Here is a 24,199-nt window from a genome sequence, read left to right as displayed (position 1 = left end):
GCGGCCCATGACAGATGAGCTTGACAGCCTGTGCCACAACCAGGTGACTGAGCATTAGCTTGCCTGCAAGTGCAGGCGCTAAGTAAATCTCGTTCCTAATCCAAATCGCTTTTGATAAGAACAAAAGCTGCGTGCAAATGAATATTTCCATCTTATTTCAAATTCTAGGTTTCAACTGCAATATTAATGCTATTTTACAGTGTAATTTACTTGTAATAATATGTCATTATTGCCATTTTACAGTTTTCTCTTAAAGTAGTAAAGAAAATGTTTTAAAAGGCACAAATAGCTGCAGCACAGACCTCCATTCAGCCTAAGAATCTGTGCTCTCCCATCAGAATGGCACGTAATTGAAAACAATGACAGCCCCAATGGGCTAAACACTCCCGTCATTAACGCATTTTTATTTTGGAATAAAAGAGCACACTTACAGCTTTTTTCCTAAATAGTAAATATAAATTAAGCATTTCTCTTCCGTTCCCAGAATGGCATCTGCCAGTGAAGCCAGGGCTGACCTCAGTGCGTCTCAAACCAACACACTGGGTTTAGACATAAACCTCCCCAAGGCAAAGGGTTCCCTGCAACACAGCACTTGACAGGCAGCCTGCAATAGGAGAAGCATCCTTACCTGGTGACAAGTACCTGAGCACCAGGTGACTGTACCACTGGGCTGGTGGGAATTGCAGAAAACTCGGGCAAGCCTTCAAAATCCAGCCTGTGTGAGAGGGCATGGAGATGTCACAAGGAGGAGGCATCACTTAATGGAGAGGATGTGTGTCATACATCGTACATGTAATGTTACACCAGTTATGTTTCCACCTCTCCTATATATTTTTGGATAAAAACTGATGCACTGTTAGTCCTCTTGATGAGTGAGGGAGCTGTCCCAGGGAATTGCTGACAGTCAAAGTCTTTGCTCTGTGAAAAGCTCCACAAACAGGAGGCAGGATCCCACTGTTAATTATGAAAAACATAAATACATCAACAGTTGGACTTAAATAGCAGCCATCCCTTGGTAGGAACTTAAAACCCTATTTATGCCTTGTTCAGACTACCAGCACCATTCCATGTAGGAAGTGTCCTCATTGCTCTGTCTCATGGCCTATGTGCTTCCAACCCGCAGGAGGAGGGATGGGAGCTGTGGTTGGCAGGAATGGAGATACGGACACTGCTCCTCCAGGGAAGAGTCCTTCCTGCGGTCTGTGTGGGACATCCCTGTGCAGCGACATGCTGCTCAGGTACCACTTGGACATGAGAAGGCTGTTTGAGATCCAAGCGGTCAGGAGGGTTGTAGGTTACACATCGAGTTGTCTCCTGAAGGCTGGGAGTTTATACCAGCAGCGACAATTGTTGAGCAGCTGTGAGGTTTACACTGCATTTCCGAAAAAAACAGGATTTCTCAGTGTGATCTCTGTCTGAATTTGGCAGAAAAATATTTAATGGCTTGCAAAACATTGGTAAATAAAAGCAGATCAAGATGATGTTGTTACAATAACAGATTACATTACTATTCTCTGTCCTTAGGAAAACCCTGATTACACCAAGATCCTCACAGGGTCTTATGAATAAGTCAGGAAGGGGCTCTAATGACCCCGCGTGAGAGCATACAAGCTGCAGCGCAGCCAGCAAGGTGCCAGGTGCCTCTCAGAAACAGGCACTAGCCTGGATGACTAACAGCAGTTATCACAGGGGGTTTGCTGATTTTCTTTGATAATTCGAGCCAGATTTTCTGCTAGTATAAACCAGTACTGCTCTATTGAAGCCAAAAGAGTGCTGCCAATTCATATCAGCAAAACCTGACCCTTAATTTATTTTTAATCCCTTCATTCTTCATTACCTTATTGAAGAATTGTACCTCAATCAGAAGATTCCCCACTACAGGGATGAGCAACAGACTTTTCTTGTTCATCAATGTATGGGAAACTCCAATAGCTGAAGTACTTTTCCACCTTTGCGAGCACACCTAGCATTGATTGCTGATCTTATATCTTGAATTGCATAATTACTGAACTAAGAGAAAATTACTTTTTGCTTGCAAGTGTCAGGACAGCTCTGAATCCATGAGTGACTCACCCTCAGGCACTGGTGTTTAATTTATGAGCTATTTATCTCCTTGCACACACCCCAGCACAAACAATTATACTTAGTAATTTGTTGATCTTATCAAGGCTGTTTGATGTTACTATTGCTACCTCCAATAATGCTGTGCTTTGAAACTTAAACAGGATTTATAACCAAATTTGGATACTTTGCACACAATTCAGATTTCAGGGAACTTTAACTCTTTGGTAACTAAAAGGTTTTGCATACAATTTTCAAAGGAGAGCAAATGTTGCATCTTTGCCTGACAAATTCGGCAAGGTGGCCCTTCAGCAGCATCAGAGCCCCTGCTAGGAGCTAGTTCTGCCCCTGCATGGCACAGGTGAGTTTTCCTAGCTGAGGACGAGAGAGGGAAGCAGGTCCCATCCTGGGCCAGGGCACCTGCCCATCACCTCCATCCCATGTGTGCTTTGGGCAGACTGCAGTGGCTGGATGCGGTTCCCACATGGATCTGTGGAGTCCTCCCTCGGAGCCTGTCCTACTGCTCTGGCTTGCTCCTGGGAAACCTTTTCACATGGGCCACAGCCTTCCTCCATACTGAGCAAGGACTTTGTTAACCTTTACATTATTACACGTTTACCTCAAATCCAACTTTATGAACCCCTTTGTGCAATCTAACTCTGTTATCAGGAGAAGGTACCAAACCTGGGGCCAAACATGCTTACTTCAGGCTGTACTTTGGGTGCAGGCAGCCACTGTGTGTCCATGGCTGTGAGGTGGTGAAGGTCCTCACCAAAGTGTTTCCCAAATGCTCCTCACAAGCCTTTCTTCCTCCTTGCATGCTGCTGTGATCATTAGGCTCACTGAAATACAGCAAGTGAACTCAGTATAAGAGGTACAAGTAGTGCAGGGATTTAACTCTGCACTTTCAAGCCCAGGCTTAAATTGGCTCTAACTACAGACGTGGAGGTCCTGCCGCAGGCGAGGCGGGGGATCCCTGCCCGTGGCTGTGGCAGTGGGGGATCGGCTGGCAGTGCAGGCAGCTCACACCACACCTTGCTCTGCTTGAGCTGAAGGGTCTGGGTCACTGAGAGTAAAAACATCACCAACACAGAGCCGTACTTCTTCCATCCCTGCCCTTGCTGGAATAGCCCTTGGAGTGTTATTTATTGTAAGGCCACTTCATCAGGAACTGTAGTGATAGGACAAGGGGTAACGGCTTTAAATTTAAACAGGGGGAAGTTCAGGTTAGACATAAGGAAGAAGTTCCTTACTGTGAGGGTGGTGAGGCACTGGCACAGGGTGCCCAGGGAAGTTGTGGCTGCCCCATCCCTGGCAGTGTTCAAGGCCAGGCTGGACAGGGCTTGGAGCAACTTGGTCTAGTGGGAGGTGTCCCTGTCCATGGCAGGGGGTTGGCACTAGGTCTTCTTAAGGTCCTTTCCAGTCCGAGCCATTCTATGATTCTATGATTATCTGTGTTTGGACATACCCCCATATATAATCTTCACCTTTTCAATCCCCCTGTCATGCAGAAGAGACCTTCCCCACCACCCATGCTCCTGTTCAACCTGCCCAGGTCTGCCAGCCCACTTACTTTCCAAGACTCGGGTGAATGTATTTTGTTCACTTACACATCACGTGTGCTCTTGCAACAGGCCCACATTTTATTTTCTGCAGGGTTTATGAAGTTTTTTTGTACTGAGCACATACATTTTGCATGTAGAGAATAAAGCGCTACAGGCGTTCTGTAACTGCACAGAGCCATAATGAGCTCTGATGAGCAGGCACCTACCAAATCATCGGTTTATGACAGCAAGCACACACATGTAACTTATTTCACAATATGCAACACGCTGCCATATGTATCTATTCCCATGGATCAGGAATGGGCACTACAAGAAATAACTGCTTCAAAGAGAGCCTTGAAATGCAGCATTTACTGTTAAACTTTCAAAGCCCAACCAGCACACCACTGTTTCAATCCGCTGGGATACTGGGATGAATACCACTATTTTGATTATCATTTTTTTAAATTCTTTTCAAAGCCTTCAGCAGTTTTCTTGGTTTAATGGAAGTGCAATGGTGGACTGGCACAAGCAAACATATGGAATTAGTACAGGAGAGTAAAAATTAAAACAAGTGAGTATTAGTTTTAAATGATTACTGGCTTCTAGTGAGTCTCCTCCTCTTCCCACCCCCCCAGCTTTCATCCTCTGTGAGCTGAGGGGAGAGAAATGTTAAAATTTAGCTAGGATTTTTGAAACTTGCCACACACATCGCTCTTTCAGAACGCAATGTTACGGTCCTACCCTGCACCTGGTAGAGGAAACACGCAGCATTTAAGCCACCCAACGGAACGGAGCACACAGCATCACTGCCAGCAGCCACAGCAGAGGACCGACGGAGCTCTGCAAGAACAGTTTGGGCAAGCCTGGCAGCCACAAGAACATCAAATAGTGCACCAAGAAAGCAGAGCACGCTGTCTTTGGGCTGAGCATGCTGCCTGGGGCTGCAGCTGCTGCCCAGCCGGGAGCCCAAGTGGGGGCCCCAGCCCGCGGCAGGCACCACTGACAACCACGACCAGCATCAATAAAGTGCTGGGAGGTGTTCAGCAAAGCTACCCTAGCTACAGTGCAGGCACTCCAGCTGGGAGCTGTTCTGTGGGAGAGGAGGAAGGGAAATACAGCTTATGACATGGTGTTTCCATGTTTCATGGCACTCTGGCATAGAAACTTCTTGACCAACCAAGCCCTGCGGTCTGGAAATAGATCAGGGTGAACTTGGGTGACGAAGGGGAGAAGGTAGATGGGAACCTGCAGCAGGTAAGAAAGGATCGTTCAGGGAAGGTAAATAATTTAAAACAACTACAATAATGCTACCACCTCTACAGGGCTGGACACAGCCAATGAAAGGCCAAAACCCATGAAATTAATACTTTTTTTTTCTCTTTTTAAATAAAGATTTTAATTAAAATGCAGAACTGGGAAGGACACCAAAGAGATCATGCTCTTTACTGGTGTTTGTGGATAGACTTTGAAGAAAAGTTGCTTTGGAAAGGAGGCAAGAATGGCAATATTGGGTCAGATCACAGGCCCTTCCAGTCCAGCATCCTGGGTTCTGACAGTGGCCAACAGATGCCTGACAGGGACAAGGTATACATACCAGTTCTTCTCCCAGCATCCACAATTTGTGACTTAAGGACACTCCAAGTGCAGAGGTGAAACCTTCATTTTTAACAGTTCAGGTTTTTTTCCCCAGTCAACCCCTTTTTTCTTCCCCCAGGACTTTGTCCAAGCATTCTGAACGCTTGCGGCCTCAGGCATCCACATCATCTTGTGGCAAGAAGCGCACAGCTGAAACCATGCAAAATAAGCATTTGGTTTAGCTTGTCACCCACACTAGCCTGAGCACTGAATTTATGAAGATATCAGAATCCTTCAGTTCCTTTGTGGAATATTCTGACCCCAAAGTTGCTCAAACAACAGCCGAGAGCTGGTGGCTCTTATCGTACTAAAATGTTTACTTCAGTTTTCAAATAGCCAGACAAACAAACCCAAGTTTGAGGCAGTTAGGTGGCTATATTTAGTTCATCACCAACCACTACCTGTTTTACTTTAGGTAACATAACATACTATGGAAACAATATGATGTTTTATCTGATATATTATCCACATGGGAAGCCCAAGCCTGCTCCCCTTGTGCTGTTCTGGGAAACACCGACTAGGACAGAAAACTGTCCTACACGAGAGGTATGCATGGGTACACATAATCTTCACAAGTTAAATCTCTGTTGTTCTTTGTGCTTCTTAGTCATCTGAAATATCACGTATTGGGGTGCCCAAGCACATCACCTAGATATTACTATTGATGCTGCTGATGAAAGACAGCAGTAAGCCCTTACTTGCCTACAGCACTGTTCTTATTTGACCAGGAACACACTTTTAAAAGTGAATCTCCTGATCACACCTACACACACACTTTCACTGCTTTGCTCTGCAGGAGGAGGCAAACTGGTTTTCCCTTAGGAATCTTACAGCAAACTGGTCCTCTTTTGAGACTGAAGTGAAAACTGCGCTCTAATTCCTCATGGGACCCGCCTGCAACCAGTCCAAGGTAGCCCCTCAAATACCTGACGTGGGACCCACTTTGCTCTCCGGATCTACTCCTACAGTCACCCCACACACTGCTGCAGGCACAGCTGCTTTCACTGACATCTCCACATCACCTTCCGGCATGCTCTTTTGGTCAGCTGGAGGCAGGTAGCAGCGATTTCCCTGCTGCACTAGCACTCGTTGAATTGCAGAAATATGCCATCAACACCATGGCTATTAGGCACTGCGGAATACAAGTTAAGAGGGTTAGTACTCTTCCTCCTCCCCTTCTGCGAAATTCCCTACTTTGCATGTTTTGGAAGAGCAGGGCCTACACCGTTTTCTCACCCTTCTCCAGCTGGAGAAACAAAATGTCTCCTTCTACTCACGATCATCATCCCCAGTGAGCACTGGTCATGGGGAGTGAAGAGCATGCAGGCAGATTTCACTTTTTTTTTTCCTTAAATAGCAAATGTGAGCAGGATGGATATATTGCACCTGGAGTGCATCAAAAATGTGTGCTTGGCTTAAGCCAAATGACAATTCGATTCAAATAGAGTGCTTGAAACTTATGGATATCTACAAGTTTTTAGGAGCACAGACCCACTGGGGAGAAACACAGGCTTGCAAATACTTAATGTGGCAGTTGCCACAAGTTACCAGTGATAGGAGTGACAGAGTTTATCAGATTATTTTTTCTTTTAATAAAACTTGGTTTTATTCTGGAATAATTGATTAGCTTCAGCAGTTACAAGAACATTAGCTAAAACAGCTAAAGAAACTATTCAGGCAGGTTAGTAAGCTGAAACATAAACCATAACGTATATTTTAAAGGTGTGACAAATATTTTAGGTTTGTTTCCTATTTTCAGAATATTGAAAATATTCTTCAGAAAAACCTGTGCATCATGAGAAACTTAGTTCAATTTTTAATTATTTTTAGGACAGGGAGGTATCGTGAAGCACACACATTCAAATCTAAACAAATACAGCTTATTAAACATAACTAAAAGATGCAATAATACAAAGTGATCCATTAATTGTACTGTCCTTTCTAACAACTTCTTCACAGACATGTGATAATTAGGGAGCACGGGAATATTTTGGAAACCAGACCAAGTTTCAGACAGGAGAAGGGAACACATTTCAGCAGGTATTAGTGCAGTGAAGAGGTTACTTCGCTTTCACCAACACATATACTCCACTTCTCACTCACCTTTCATTGCATCTGAAACCCAGCATGAGCCCTTCTCTGTTACTAGCACCTTGCTGACTTCCAAGAGAAACAGGTAGGCTCCGTTTTCTTTTGGATTTGACTTTTAACACAAGATTTGGTGGTCCTAATCTTTTCTCAATTATGTAACATCAAATTAACGCCAAGAACAAATACTATCCGCACCAGGGAGAGGACATAAAAGAGAATTTCAAGGGTTCCAAACCATCTGAAGTCCTAGCTTCCCTGCTTTACAGTACTCTTCCCTCCTCCTGCCACCATGAAAAAAGGAGATGCTCTTTAAAACAAAATCAACAACTACGTATTGAAGTTGTCTGCCCTCCTTCTTTCTCCTCAGTGCAATTAAAGGCACGATGCCAACTTTTCGACAATGAGCCCTGTGGCTCTGGCTGACCCATGTCTTACTCTTTCAGAAATGAGCAATAAAGCTCAAAGGCGGCATCTCAAGGGAAGCCTTGGAGCAGGACATCACCAGCAGTCCCGGTATCTTAAGCACAGAGGGGAGGTTAGCCAGCGATCAGTTGCCATTTACAAAGTTGGTAGCAAGCAAATTTATCACAGTAACGCGAGAGGTCTGGCATCACCAATGAGCCACAGGTAACATCAGCATCTCTCCCAGCCCTGACCCCACTGAATCTGTAGCCGAAACCACAGGCCCTTCAGAAAAAGTCAGGCTGCTTTAAATACTTTAAACATCCTGCAAGCAAGGACAATTCTACAACTGGCATTGAAAGTACAAGCTTGATTTTCCTTTTGCCAACAACTTATTTTTCTGTGTTACCCAAAGAGACTAGCTCTCCCTCATGGTTAAAGGGGGAAAGAAGTACTCACAGCTGCAACCTTATTCCAGCAGAACAACTTACATATCCAGCACAGCGTGACCTCTTCCTTCTCAACACTCTCTCACCCTGCACTGGCCTGAAAACCAGACCTGAGAGGACAACACACATCAGGCACCGCTGCTCCAGCTTCCACAATTTAGTAATTTCAAGGCAAGGGTTAAATACTTTTTCAAAATTATTTGAACAAAAAAGCTTCAGTCTCAAAGATAAAATGATTCTTCTACATGTATTTCCTCTCTCCAGTGAAAATCATTTATGCTGCATCGTTCTTATTATCGTTACTATCATCTTTCAGTGAATGTCCATCTACAAATTCATTAACTTTTTTGAGACAAATCACTGGCATCCTAATCTTCTGATTCCCATGAAAGACTCACTTTCGAGACACAATTGCAGCTGCCCCACACTGCCAGTTACTGTATCATACACGTCTTAAAATGCTGTAATCAGCATCCACCAGGTGCCGTATCGCATTCAGCACACCACAGTCAGTCAATACAGACATCCCCAAACACACCAAGGCTGGTTTTGTCAAATGTTTTATTGAGTGTAGACATCTGGAGTACTGTAAAACATGCATTATCTGTAGATTCAAAAAGGAGCAAGCCACATTGTCCTCACTGTCAAACGTGTCAGGCTTGGCATACATGATGGAGATTAATGAAGTATCATGAGAGTAATATGGTTCCTGAAAAGCTTCTACAATTTGGAGTAGGGTCTTAATCGTTTGAAATGCAAAGCTGTTCACATTTAGTGAACTTGCATGTTCGCTGGGGGTGCCATATTTTAATTCAAAACAAACAAGAATAATTTCACTGGGGGGAGGGGAGGTTCCCTAGGTAGAAACTGTTATGCTTTTTGTTTCCAGATATTCCATCCTAAATAAAAATTTATATGCTTTTTGAAGCAACACAGTTTGTTTCTGAGCAATGAACAACATCTGACATTCATTTCTTCTTGGGTTGTTGAGGTGTATTAAATTTAAAGAAGATAATATCTCCATCCTCCACTATGTAATTTCTGCCTTGTTGTCTGTATTTTCCAGCAGCCTGTAAACAGAACAGACAAAAGGAAAATGGGTTATTTCATTAGACATTTTATAGTATTTTTGAATTGTAATTATTTAAATACATTTTGGTACAGAAATGGTACTACTTCAGCTTCAGATTTTGACAGCCACAATACTCCTCGGTTTCACATAATTTGGTTTTACATACATATAAAATACAAACAAAAATAATTTAACCCCCACTTAATTGGTGATGCTTAAATGCCATCTGCAATATATAGTGGCAAATCTGTAAACCTTGGCAAGTCTTAAGATAAAGGACACTAAAACTCTTTTCTTCCCTCCCTACCCCCAAGCTTTCGGGTTTTTCTTCATCTAAAAAACCTGCAGATGGCAAACACTGGCAGCAGCAATCTACAACAGTTTTGCTGGAAAGGGCGATTGGCAGCAGTCTGCATCATGGCTGCATGGCTGTCAAACTGGTATATGAACTACTTCTGAGCGGCTGGACATGTGAGCGCTGTCAAAACGAAAGATGGGAACGCTACGCAGAAGTCACAACCGTACATGTCTTGCGCTTCAAGTGGGGCTCTCATCTGCTTGTGCCCAGACAATGAAGGACTGAGGAGCACAAAACACAGGCTCAGTTTTTCTGTCAGAGACATCCTTTAGAAGAAATTTGCTTCAGAAGGACAGATATAAGAGCAGATAGGCTGTGAAACCAGGATACAGGAGAAGGCATATAGACCAAAGACATGAAAAGGAAATTCGTTATGAAAATGCTATACTTGAGAGCAGAAAATAGGCAAGGAAGCTATTAAATATCAGTATTCTCCGCATTAGAATTTATTATCATATTTTTCTGTCGTTATCTCATCGTAATTAAACCTAGTACTACAGAGGCTACAGAGAAGCTGCAGCATTCGGACTGACAGACTGGGCGGGAGGTGGTCTGCAGAAGCATTTATCTTGAAAAGTGATCTACAATATGGAAAAGTTGAGAGCTTCTGCTTTAGTTCAATAACGATTCCTGTTTTGAAGTTTCCTCTTGCAGGAGAAAGTGCTTCCATGCAAGACCTCACTGTGCCATTATTCTCAATGACACTATCACAGTGGTGGCATGCTAAGATCCCATTACAAGAAAGCTGTTAACTAATGACCTTAGTTGCAGTAGAACAGATCAGATTAATGGTACATAGTTAACTTAGACACCTTTCTTTCACAAAACCTGCTCTGTAAAGCAACGTATTTCCCCATATTGCTGTCTAGAAATTTAGAGGCTCGATAACCTTGTTGGTGTCATTCCTTATCTAAATGTCATCACCAGTGATGCCAGCCTACAGAAAATTGCAGATAAAATAGCCTTGACAATAAATACATAGTGCAATAGTAATTGATATTACCTGATATGACACTATTGGTAAATAATAACCAGTAAATTGCAAATGTTTTTATATTCCACACCCCCCCCCCCCCCCCGGAAACCTGTTTAAACTATGAAAGCTTTACTTTCAAGTAGACTTAGTAGATCTTTCCTTTGAAGATCCTAATAATGCTCAAAGTCAAGAGTAATTAGACTAATTGATGGCATAAACACTAATAAAACGGTGCTGTAAAAATCATCAGCAGGCGTAAGCTGCAGGCACAGGTACAGAGACATTTTACAGTCGAATACACTTATTACTTGGAAATATTTGTAGAAAAAACTGACCTCCACAAAGTAACAATGTGCATTTTTTTAGCACACTTTTGCACGTGGTCAAAATGGCACAGACTTCTTTAATTAAATACATTTTGACACACTAATGCAAGTTTATGTATTTTTGTCACCAGTTTACAGTTAATTAAAAGTGACAGTGTTCCTTTAAATTCTCTGGAGACCATTTAATCCATTTCCATTGCTATCAGAAACACTGGTTGAAAAAATCAATACCCATTTGTGAATCTTGAGTATGTATTAAACAAGACACGTCTAACCAGTTCATTTGCACTTGAAAGCAGCCATCTGTAGAAGCCAGCTTTGCCTAAGCAGATATGATTGCTAATAATGTGATATCCCTGTAGACTACAAAGCCCACACAGAGCTATTCAGTGTATAGTTCACAGCACTGGCATTAAATTAGTTATGCTGTACTGGTGTTAAACACACACAAAATCAAACTTAAAAATCGATCAACTTGATAACATACAAAGCAAGCGACTCCCATTACCACTGTTATTTCAGTTGACTCCTGAAAGCTCCCAAATTTAATTTTGAAATTTACCAGCAATATAAAAGTAATTAGTATTGTGTATGGCATGAAACATTGTATTAAATGCAAATTAGAAAAAACTAGAGTAATATAACACATTTTTCTAAGAGCAAGGGTTTTTTCTAACCTTGATTTAAAAACTGAGTAACAAATTCAAATATGCTTCCTTTGCAGATACTTCAAAACAATAAAATATTAACCATTAAATATCATTTGAACATGGAAGCTTGATGTTTAGAATCTCACATTGTGAAAAGCAAATAAAATATACACGCAAAACAGATTAATTTAATAGGTATTAACTGATACAGCTTCTCAGGGAAAACACTCAGATTTGAGCATCAAAAACTGTTGCTGGCAAAATTTGAACCTTGGTTATATAAAGTGGTCTCTGACTGCAGAATATTAGATTTATTTATAGCTGTGGTTTCACTTTACAACTACAACTCTACTTCCCTTTTCATAAGGCAGTTCACATGCTGCAATGAACCAATTATACTGGGATTTTTTTCCCCTCACTTCCTGGGGTTCAAACAAACCTATTAAAGTCCCGCTGCTCAGTATGATCTTCCTTAGTGATACCACTGAGAATAAGCTGAATTTGAAACCACAGTTTTGCATACCTTTCAAGCTATCAAATAGCAAACAATAAAGCTGAATCTTTTACATTCTTTAACACATCATAGTGTGTAGGAACCTTCAAATACCGCAATTGATTAAATCAAACTAATATGCTTTGTAATTGCAATTTTATAAAATACAAATCTTAAAATATCAAAAATGCTAAATGAGAAATCAAATGTGTATGAAATAAAGGCAGGTTTCTCTGCTTAAAGACGGTGGAAATAATGTCATAGCAATGCAGAGAAGAACAGTTTTTCTTACAACATTTATTTGCCATGTACAAGTTCATTTCATATTTAGTAACTTCAAATCAGCTGTAATTTGTCAGCTGTAAGAAGGGCACAACTTTGGGCACCCAATCAGTCTCTGCCCTCTAGTGTTGAGAAAGCAGATAAAATTCTTCTTAATAGAAGTGTCACTACAAAGAAGCATGAGCTCAAGAAAAAAGTTTTTCATTAAATATCTGCACTGTCTATTCAGTAAATAGTAGTTAGGAAACTTCACCTACTGTAATATATTTTTGTGGCCTACATACAGCTATTACTGGCACCCTGAATAATCAAAGCAAGGCATGGCATTTTTGAATAAGACATCAAAGGGCAATTGAATTAAATACTGAAAAGGTAAGTTTTAAGATTCTAATTATGCCTATCGGAGCCTAGGAGTGCAATCTAGTAACCCTGGGGGGGGAAGGTATATTTTTATAATATAATATTGTATTAATCATTTGCACCTGACATTTACAATACTTTCACTGCAAACCCAAAACAAGATGACAGAGATCAGTTTCTGAAGAAACAGATTTTCTGGTTCTTGCATTTCCTTTTTAGAGGTGATTTGAAAATCTGATAGCTCATGTTAAAAATTTGATTTTTAAAAATCAAGTCAATTTTAAAGCTTACTAAATTCTGAACACTAACATGTAAACAGAGCAAAAAAATTTAACACAGCATTTGATCTTATTGGCAATATTTAGTCCATAAACTGCCATATCTTGAATACTGGAATAGTTGCATTCCTATTCAGTAAGTTGGTGCATCTGAACTCTTTCTTAAGCAAAAGATGAAAATAGATTTTGGTCTATTGCTAGAGGCAACTGCTAAGATTCGCTTAGCATCAAGAACTTCTTCCTAGTAAAAAATAGACTTGAAATGGAAAAATGGCACATATGGAGGAAGGGAGAAGAAAAAGATGGGGAGCTCACCTTGACAGCAGCTTCTGAACCTCCTTCTTTAAAATCTTCATATTTCATTACTTCAGCCATAATGAATCCCTTTTCAAAATCTGTGTGAATCTTCCCTGCTGCCTGAGGAGCCTTCGTCCCTTTCTGTCAAAGGAAAGACCAGAAGAAAATTAATTGCATTTAAGAAGACTGACTGCAGGAAAGAGGTTTCTCCTTTTTGATAGGCTTTCAGGATCTGCTGAAACTTTGTTTCCTATCAGTTAAAATGCCACGCATACAGCTGGGTAATCCTTCATATTGGGACATACAGATAGATGCCTTCATCTCAGATAAACCAACTGGTATTAAAGAAGGGCAGCTTTGTTTTTCCTAATAGGTATCAACAGCAGTATTGATTTTAGAAGCTATGATTGTGTTTTGCTGTGAGATTCACTTCGATCCCTACCTCTCCACACAGAAAGTGAGGAAAATAAAGATTTTTAAATAACTTAAAAATCTGAATTACTCAAGTCCTTTACTTACGTCCAAATAATTTCAATTAAATGATAACATTCACTGGCAAACCACATTGGTAATCAAAAATGATTTATGGATCTCAAGCCCTTCATATCAGCTTATTTTTATTTCAGAATAATTTTAGTAAGTCTAATATAGAACAAAATGACTATTTTTACCAAAATGTCAACAACCGAATCACGAAAAATTAAAAATCACTGGCAACTATTATAAGATAATTTAAGTTTATGCAATAGAGGAGAATGCATTATAACTGCATGCTTTAAATTACAAGGACATACATTCTGTGCACATACAACCATGGAGAGAAATTTGAGAAATAATGGTGACCTAAAGGCTGCTTAATAAAGCATGTTAAAGTGCTAAGGAGTCTGACACTGTAAAGCACAGTTTTTACAATAAAAGATGTATTGGGTTAATATGGCTACTCACTGATGCTTACCTGACTAAATATCTTTGCACATTAAATCAAAGATACTTAAAATCAGTCTTAAGATAAACCAGCTTTCAAATTTTCTAATAAAGAGCAAGCATTTCTCCTACTGAAAACACCGGAGTTTCAGAATGTGCTTTTAAAAACTATGGCAAGAATCAGAACAACAGAACTTCTGCTTTTATATTATTTTGCAGCTATTTCAGGGACTTCAGCTAGCAGTCACGTAAAAGGAGATGAGACGAAAAGGCTAAAAAAATAAATGTGCTTTTAGGAAAATAAGTTTAACACGCTAAAACATATACATAAACATCTGTAGCAGTATTAATAAAAATATAAATTTAGTGGAAATTATGTTAATGAAAACAAATTAATTCCATTGAATGAAATTAAATACAGCACTGAAATTCACTGCACAGCACTAAATACACTGATGCAAAAAATAAAAGCTCAGTGACAGATCTGCACCTCCAAAAGTTGGCATTTTTGTAATTTTTAAGATAGATTTTGTAACTATGTGCATTTCAAAATATTTTCTTTATAACATATTTACATTCAAAGGCAAACCACTACAGCTCAGCTCTTACTGTCCTCTGGGAATAAATTAGTCAATGTCTATGGCTATAATCACTCTACATCAATATTTAAAATACATGATTTAAATTTTAGGCATTACCTAAGTTCCTGGATAAACATATAAAACTACCAAAATAAACTAGGTCTAAATATTAAAGTCAGTAAAAGACCTGAATTACTGCACACTGATTTTAGGGTTTTGAGTCCAACTGTGTATCCATGAGGAATATAATGATGTTATATTGCTTTTATTGCTGAAAATGTAATCCGAGCAAAGCAAAGGAGGAATGAACCATCCACAACCCAAACAAACTTAGTGAATACAAAATGAAAAGCAACATCAATTTCACTGCAGACAAACCCAGTCACACAGATTAAGCAAGCACAATACTGGTACGTCTTATCTCTGACCACAGGAGGAGGGTAGACAGATTCTACAGGATGAAGAAATTCAGACTATGTAATAGGCAGAATCAATTGTTACCTGCCTCAATCAATGCAGCTCCACTTTCACTGTTCAGCAGCTCACAAATAATTAAAGTTATCCTGGACAAAAACCTCATCTGTAATGACTAGCTAACCGCCACCATGACAAACTTCAAAGTCAGTGATATCAATCTGAATTCAATAGTGTGGAACTGGATATAGCTGATGAATAAGTATGAATCTTACCCTGATGGTCCATGCACGCACTTCATCTGGGCCTGCAGTGAAAAAGTATTCTAGTTGGAGTGCTGCATATCCAGCCTTAATGATCTTTGCTAAAGCACTGAGAGAAAAAAAAGAATCCAACTCATTCAACATATACACATAAAACAGCTAAATGCCCCAAGTAATCAATTTACATGGAAAGACATCAGATATTTTGAAGGCGCTGGGTCTACTTTTAAACACAGCAATAATCGCAGTAGCCTTTTTTTCTTTGAACTCTCTTCAGAAGAACTACTTTTTTACTGCAGAATCATAAAGATGGTATTTTGAGTTGTTTATTCTGCATACTACAGAAATATGGGATAAATTTAAATCCCTATCACGCAGCACTTTTGGTTTCATGCAATGTTCAGGACTCCAGGTCATGAAAGCATAACTGTTTGACTGAAATGCAATATTGAAACAATTTATTATAGTTCTTCAGAAAAATTACGGCAAAATTTTCTCCACTGTCCCTATTCCCCATGGATGATGAAACAGTTTTGGTGATCATTCCTTCTCAAAAATATACATAACTAATACCTATGTTATAATTAAAACACTGTACAGAGATGACAGATGACAGTTAAAAACTTAATTTAAAATAAATCTTTTCACTCTGTCTCATGGTAAAGAAAGGAGAAGATTCTCTCTTTATAATGGTAATTACTCTGTCATTTATTATTCTATCAGCGCAAGCAATTAAATTACTGCAAGGAAATAGTTGATAATAAAGTGTAGGGAAAATGAATGCTAATTAACCTTTGTGTCATGTTCTCTTCCAGATACTTCTGTTTCTCCTCGGCACTCATATCTTGCAACTTGAGTTCCAAGGCCCCACTAAAAGGAATGACCAAAGCACCCGGGTCGTGCTTGTCCACCCACTCTTTAATTTTTATCAACCTGTAGACAACAAAGGGCACAACATTATCTTGTAGTGCATGCATGGCTGTACCACATTCATTATTATCAAGTAGCACATACATATTCATAAGAATTGCACGGATTTATGATGCCATCTTTTTGTGTATTGCTTTCCAAGGTCAAGGCATTAACAGGCAGCAATTGCTTCAGGTGTACTCCATTAACATTTCACTGTTTCTTGGTTTCTGTTTGGCATTTAATCTATCAGAAATGGGCATAATTTGAGACATAACTAGGTTTTTGGTAGAGGTTAAATACTTGCAATTTAAAATGCTAACTGAATAAAACTTTGTAGATCTGCGGATGTACATTTTTCTGAGACTTCCAAGAGTGATATTTATCAAATGCAGTAAAACTGGGGTGTCTTCAATTTTCCCTCTGACTTTCTCCCCACCCCCCAAAAGTATCTCAGTGGCTAGGGCAGCTGACAGTAGCAGACAGAAAAAAACACTACACTCTATAAACTCCCAGAGAACAAGCGCACCCTGCTTTTTCTGGCTATTGATCTTGGAGAATGCCATAGCTAATGAATACAGGGCTGTGTTTCTACTTGTTTCTCCCATCTTTCTACTCTCCCCAGGACAACGCTTCTAGATACTATACTACTATTATTCTTTTAAATAAAGAATCAAATTTCCAATTTCTTTTCATCTTCAATAGCTGGCAGCATCAGTAATAGTTTGCTGTACAGTTAATACATTTTTTTAGTTGAATGAAACTACAAATTTAGAGCTACAGATGTATGGTGTTAAGTTTTTGAATGTTCAATATCCTATTAAAATCAAGAAAATTTTCGCAGCAATAGCTTATGTTTAAACAATCTTTAAGCACATGCATCACATTCATGACTGCAAGTACTATTTACTTTAAATTTAAGAGAGACATTCATAAATTACCTGTAAGGAGTTCAATGTTATTTATAGGGCACTATTTCTGAACAGGTGTAGAATGGTAAGAATGACAACTCTGTATGCTCAGCAAGAAAACACGAGAGGCATGGGAATACTCCCTATATACTAAGAATCAAAGTATAAAATACAGTAGTTTGGGTGCTGTAGATGTTTCAGACCTGAAGCACCCACCATACAGCGCAGGATTTTATGCTTGCTGAGTTCTTTTTCTTAGTCCTGCTAATCTCCAAGATTTAGACTAAGGTTTTAACTGCTATTATACTAAAGTGCTTTGAAACTGTGGCCTGCAAACCTTTAAATAATCAATGCAAATGTCACTTCAGAAAAAAATGAACTGAACCACAAGTTCATCAACACACATTTGTCAAAGAAAATAGCAGGGGATCAGAGCTATTATGAGATTAAGTGCATGGCCCACTGAGTAGGGCTTTAGATGGGACAAAGAATATAGAAGTTCACTCAACAGTTTTCACACGTTTGTTATATAAGGCTGGTCTTCTATCATTTACTTATGTAAATACCCCATCAGTGGTTTTCAATCCTCATTATACTAATCTTTTTGTCCTGCCGTCACCCAATGAAAATATAGTCTGGTATCCAGAACTGATACTGAAACACTATTGCCTTCAGAAACGTCTGAACTGAAAAATCACAATTAAGGTGTGTTTCTGAATGTGACATGTGACATTTAACAGCACTTCTAAACCCAACATTTGTAGTAAACTAATTGATTTTGGCTAACAAACAGGATATCAAAGTTCAGAGCTTAAAAACATGAACCTTTTACAGAAAATGTATCTAGAAATGGATCTGCTATTCATAAGTGTACTTCAACATCTGTGCATACATCATTTTTATTTATATTTTTAAAAGAAAGTATCTAACATTGATCTCTGGACATGGTCTCTGGACTAACTAAATAACGTACCAAGTGAAAGAGAGAATGAAACACACGAACTTGAAAAAGTGAAATGAGCATAAAAGTAATGTCAAAAATTGGATTCAAATTCTGTTTGGTAAATATGGTCATCCTAACTAACAAACTAAGAACTATTGTGGAACAACAAGATAAGAAATAATTACTTTGGCTAAAACACCAATTCAGAATAATAATAGTCTTAGACTGTCATTTTAACAGCTTTTCTATTGAGTCCTTAGAGGGATTATTTGCATTCCTCAGGTATTCTATTGTACGATTCAGATGAATAAAGACTTACAAATCATTCCTCTACCGCCAGTGTGAGACTTTGATCCAGTGAATACACCATTGTACCTTAACTATAATTGGCAAAAAACCTGACAGTGTAGAGCATCACAAGCTTAATAACAAAGGAGAATATCTCAAAGTGTTGACAGATGATCTTCATAATGCAGGAGCAGAGCTGGTACATTTTAGCAATAAATGAGCACTGAGGTCTAAAGGTCTCTGAAGTGACTGACATCAGACCTGCTACAGCCTCACTAAAAGAATAAGGTACTGCACCCCACTCTGTACAGACAGTCAGGTTCTCTGCCCGAGTCTTTCACTTTTGCGACTTTCAGTGACACAGGAATTACTAAAAAGTACCAAGGAATTCCCCTAATGGTCATCAGAATAAAGAAAACAAACAAAAAAGTAAATACTCAAATACAAATAATGGTATATTTCTAAATGAAATTTTCCCCAAAGCAAAAATGCTTGACTAATAATCAATTAAGTAATAGTGCAAAAAACTGGGAACTATATGAAAACAGTGTACATGCTAAAAGCAATTTAAAATATCCTCTTTCTTATTCAGGTTTCTAAAACTGATGTTATTAGTAGAGTTAAAATTAAATTCTGATTATAGAACACAAAGCAAAAAGAAGAAAGGCTTTTTCTAGTACTACTCAGTAATAATAGCACAGGATCTCTTGGAGCACTTCTGGACATCCAATAGCCTTCCCCTATCAAGGTGGCTTGGTTCTTTCCTCCAGGTGGCTCTGTGGAGAGTAGGAGCGTTTCAACAGCAACAACAGAGGGTTCCTGAATTGAAATTTTATTCTGTTTGCCAAAAATGGACAAAATATCCTTTCTGGAAAAAAAATATAGACCCAAGACACAGTAAGACAATCATGCATTCTGAGATGGCAAAAAGAAAATCTTAAATAAAATCTGAATTGAAAACTCAATTAAAAAGACAACTGTGTAAAAACGTAACACAAGAATAAGACAGAGACAAGAACAAAACCAGATGCGAACAACTTGCATGCAAAGGCAGCACTCAAAATTCTGACCAAGGAAAACAGCCAAGAGGAATTAAGATGCTCACCTGCACCTAACACTGTTACTGTTGGCTCATGAGGACATAAGGAAAGACAAACGCATGTCAGCATATCTACTGCTAATTCAAAAAAGCTATGAAGACCAAGAGGTTTTATTGTCACTACTAGATTCCAAAATTTGACAAAGCTGTCATTTCAGGACATTCCAGTTTTTAACTCTGCATCAGCCTGACAAGGAAAAAGTAAACGAAAGAAGCCAATGACTTCAAGTGCAAAGGATCAGGACAACTACCAGAGTCAGCTCCTGATAGTTTAATCAGGATGTAGAACAGACCTTGGAGAAAGGTTTGAAAATGAGGGCACTCACTAAGAAAGCCAATAAGCAAAGATCACCAGAAAGGGGTGTTGCACAGAAGGGAATGCCTTCACTTTAAAATGGGGATTGTTCCGGAGGCAGAAGAAACAAAAACCTGCAGACAACTGAAATAAAGAGGTACAAAAGTTGCAGAATGTACATTAAATACAAATCGATATTTGGCAGAGTTTCACATGAGAGATCCAGCTGGGAGCAGAGACAGAGTTCAGATGGAAATCAGAAGTAGTGATGGAAGAGAGAAACTGCAGAGAGAACGTAAGCTCAGTGGACACCTGCAAGACAAGATGATCTGAAAAACTGACCCCTGAGAAGAAAGGTGACTCTTGAGAGAGGATGCTTTTGTACAACCAAGACCAAAAAAAACCCTCATCTATCTCATGGAAGAGAAACAATTGTTTTTCTGTTCTACGCCTAACTATGAGTGGAAACCAGCAGAAACAAACCAACATGACATCGAAGAAGAAAATACCAGGCAGCACCGCAAGAAGAAACAAATGCAGATAATGAGATAAGATCAAACTAAGTGATCAAAATATACAAAAGACTAAAAAAAAGACCTACAGATCGGAGTGAGAACAAGAGGACCTAGCAATTCCAACAGGCTCTTCCTGATGGCATTTTTGGGCAATCCTGGATTTTTCAAACCTTCCAAGCTCAATCTGTTTAGTGCTTTGTTCCCCAGTGTTGAGGAGTATTCTGTATGTGTAGCCTAAGCCACCTTAATTTCGATTTAAACGCATTAGTTTAACTGAGCCTATACACTATGGTCTGGGAATACACACCCCTTATTTCTATACAGCAGCATTTTACATACTTAAAACCTGAAGTCTTTCTTTTATTTTGAGCTTTCCTTGTAAGCCAAGTATTACTTCTAAACTTTGAACCTTTTTCTGGAATCTCTCCAATTGGTCTAAAAGTTCCTGGAAGCTCTCAACGGTAATGTCTTACAAGCATTAAAAATAGCTAAAGAATTAACTCATACATTTTTCAGGTGATCATCCTGTTTATAAACCCCAATATACTATTTGCTTTTTTTTTGTGACAGCACTGCAACATTATCTCATGTTCAGTTTATAACTTACTGTATGACCCTGCTTGACTGGCTATTCTTAATACTGGATTTGCATAGTTTATTATTCCTACATAAAATCCTTCTTAGAAGTTGCACCCTAGCTCTTTTTTTCCCTAATGATCTTGTCCATTTCTTGAGATGCTCTTAAATTTCAATTTGTTCTATACATACCTGGACATCACGTAGTTTGGGGTCATCTACAGATTTAACAAGAATGCTCATCATCCAGCTCATTAATGGAAATACATAACAGTATTCAACTAGAAGCCGCTTCTGTAGATCTCATAATGAGATATTCCTCCATTTGGAAAGTGAACCACTGATAACTATGCTCTGTGTATTATCTTCTAACCAGTCTTGCACACTCAACTGCCAGTAGTTTCCATCTAGCCAATTTTTCTTTCTTGTTTATGAGATTGTTGTAAGACACTGAAACCTTTAAAGGCTTAATAAAAATACCAATATGTAGTAAAGCATACTTTTTCACTACATGCAAGACCATTAAATTTATCACAAAAAATATTAGAGTCATCTGACAATTTAGGCAACTAATAAATAGCCAAAATAAATTTGTGAAGGCAACTGGGTTGCTTCCAGGTGATTAAAAACAGTTGAATTGTTCCAATATTTTTCTTGAAATTAAAGGAAAATTCATTGACTTCAAAATGTTTTGTTTCTTTTTTCCTCTTTGTGGCTTTCTTTTGCCTTTTGAAGCCTCACACATTATTCGCAAGTTATCTAAAATGATGACGAATTAGGCAACAATTATTGGCTTTTGCCAGGTCCCAAAACATTCTACTATGAATACCACTAGGTTTAGTTGATTTGGTGGGATGGGAGAGGAAGATTTCATTTACCTAAGCACCAATACTGCATGACAAAGGGCATAGGTGTTGTCCTTCCATTCTGTTCTGTTAGCATGCACAGACTCCACAAAGATCAGATAACACTGTCCTTAGTGCTGTACATATATATATGAATATGTAGTCTTATATAAATAAGAGACATTCACACCCTCACTAATTCCAAATTTATATAATCAACAAAGAACGGAATGGTGAAAATTATGAAACCAAAGTATACCCAAAATATGTCAGTGGCAGAACTTTAGAACAGGAAACAGAAGGCACAAGTGATACTCTAACAGGTTAACATGCTGCAACTCTTTATTGCTACCTGCCTTTTTTAGGGTATCCCTTTCTTCTTGCACTACACAAAGAGAAAGGAAGACTAAACAGGAAAACATTAAAGAAAATAAAGGTACTTGCTTCCCCCCCATGATAGTTTGCTCTTACGAAGACAAAATCTACATAAGGTTTGGGAGTACCTTTTCCTGACCAAGACAATCCCGTTCAAATCATCACTGACATTTACAAACTTATTTTTTTTATTCCCTGTTCCCAGATGGCCAGGAGGAATGCAGGAATCCTTAAATTGGCTCTTTCCTAACCCCCACCCTTCACCTGCAAATACTTTCCAGTAACATTTCATAACAAAAGCACTGCCTCCACACACTAGGCTGCTCCCTGGCCGGGAGCCTCCTCTCAGCCCCTCAAAACAACAGTTTTAGGAACTCAGAACTTCATTCATCCTTTGTATCCTTAATGTGTTAAGTTCTTCAATACCTTGCTAGAGACCAATGTCTCTGTCCCCTCCAGTATTTAGTCACTGCATTCAGACGAACCTTACAAAAGAACAATGTGGAGAACCTATCCCACGTGTTAGATGCCCTCATCTCCCAACACAGATTGACTTGAGCCTTGAAACATGCAGCTTAATAGTCCTTAAAATTCTTTACCACAACATTTTCAGGGACTTGTGACACACGTCATGATACCAGGAATCTTATGACAGACTAGGTGTATAAAGTATTTAATTCTACCAGATCTGGATTTCACACTTCTTAATTTCATTACAATTTCAACTGATACTCTATCAAGAAAAGAAGAATAGAAGTTTCTGACCAACACTGTCATTTGCCATTTATTAGAGATGGGTTTATAACTTTCCCTAACATTCTCCTTTGAAACGTAAGTAATCCCAGGCTCTCTGCCTCATGTGTGTCAAAGCAAGTTTTTCCAGTGCCTTGATCTTTATCATGGCCATTATCTTAAATCTCCTATAATTCTGCAAAATTATTTGTTAGATGGGGTGATCAGTACTGCACCTACTAATTTAGTTCATGTTGCATCCCAGATTCTAAATATTTTCATAATCTGGACATGAGCTTCTCATTCCATTCCTTACCCATCTAGATATTACACTTACTTTTCTGCTACCAGCTGCATACGGAGCAGGGACCAGCACTCCCTGCAGGCATACTCAAGCTGTTCACCAACAAAAATAATCTGGCAAAGAGCAGTTTTGGGAGGGAGAATTTATTTCTGTCATACCTCCCCTTTCCACCATTCTCTTAAGGTGGACTGATTCACTTTCCCATGTATCCTTACAAGTGGTTGTGCCAATGTAACTGAAGGAAGAGTGGTGCAGGACCAGATAAAGACTGTTAAGGACAGGAGTGCATTAAATTAGCCTGCCACCCAAAAACCAGCAACGCCAGGAAGACAAGCTCAATCAGGAATTTAGGTGTTTATTACTGGGGAATGCTTGTATATGGCATGACTCCTGAGCAAAAACTGTCCTACATGAGATCACTTAAAAATAGGCAAAAAACAGTATTAGGTGACAGGGACAAAAAAAAAAATAAATTAAGGCAATATTCCAGAAATTCATATGAAAGCACTTCCTGTCCTCCAGATAGAAGTCTGTTAACAAATTGTCTAAGATAATATGGTAGTATTATACAGTTCTCAGTTTATCTAGCCTAGAAAACTACCTGGAGATATGTGCTGTTTAATGGTATGTCAAACACACAGAAGGACATTATACTTGACTTACAACTTTATCCTACTGACCACTTTTTGAACATACTTCATATAAAGATTTGGCTTAACTGATATGAAACTTGTTTAGCTGTTTGGGTTTGCAAGATGTTGGAACTGTGAAAGAAGTAATATTAGCGAACACGCTATTACGTGTAAATCAAGTACAGACAGTAGTTCATGGACAAAATACTTCTATAATTAAGAGAAATCAAGCATACATAATAGAAAAATCAAGTTGATGACCTACAACCAAGTTTGAATTCAAAAATATCAAGATGGTAGAAAGAGAGAGAGAAAG

At 39.0% G+C, this 24,199-nt stretch overlaps 1 protein-coding gene across 1 annotated transcript in view; it reads right to left on the bottom strand.

Annotated features, from left to right (window-relative positions):
- Positions 1-8,729: 8,729 nt before the first annotated feature.
- The window catches only part of OLA1 (Obg like ATPase 1), a 101,247-nt gene continuing 85,777 nt past the window's right edge, over positions 8,730-24,199 (bottom strand). Inside the window, exons 8-11 of the mRNA XM_030487939.1 lie at positions 16,252-16,392; positions 15,472-15,568; positions 13,296-13,418; positions 8,730-9,255 (exon numbers count right to left, since the gene is read on the bottom strand). Coding sequence (XP_030343799.1) covers positions 9,154-9,255; positions 13,296-13,418; positions 15,472-15,568; positions 16,252-16,392 — 463 coding nt within the window. The 3' untranslated portion in view covers positions 8,730-9,153. The remainder of the gene's footprint in view (positions 9,256-13,295; positions 13,419-15,471; positions 15,569-16,251; positions 16,393-24,199) is intronic.

This window comes from Strigops habroptila, chromosome 5 (genome assembly GCF_004027225.2).
Source record: "Strigops habroptila isolate Jane chromosome 5, bStrHab1.2.pri, whole genome shotgun sequence".
Lineage (NCBI taxonomy): Eukaryota > Metazoa > Chordata > Aves > Psittaciformes > Psittacidae > Strigops > Strigops habroptila.
This window is presented reverse-complemented; position numbering and strand designations above follow the sequence as displayed.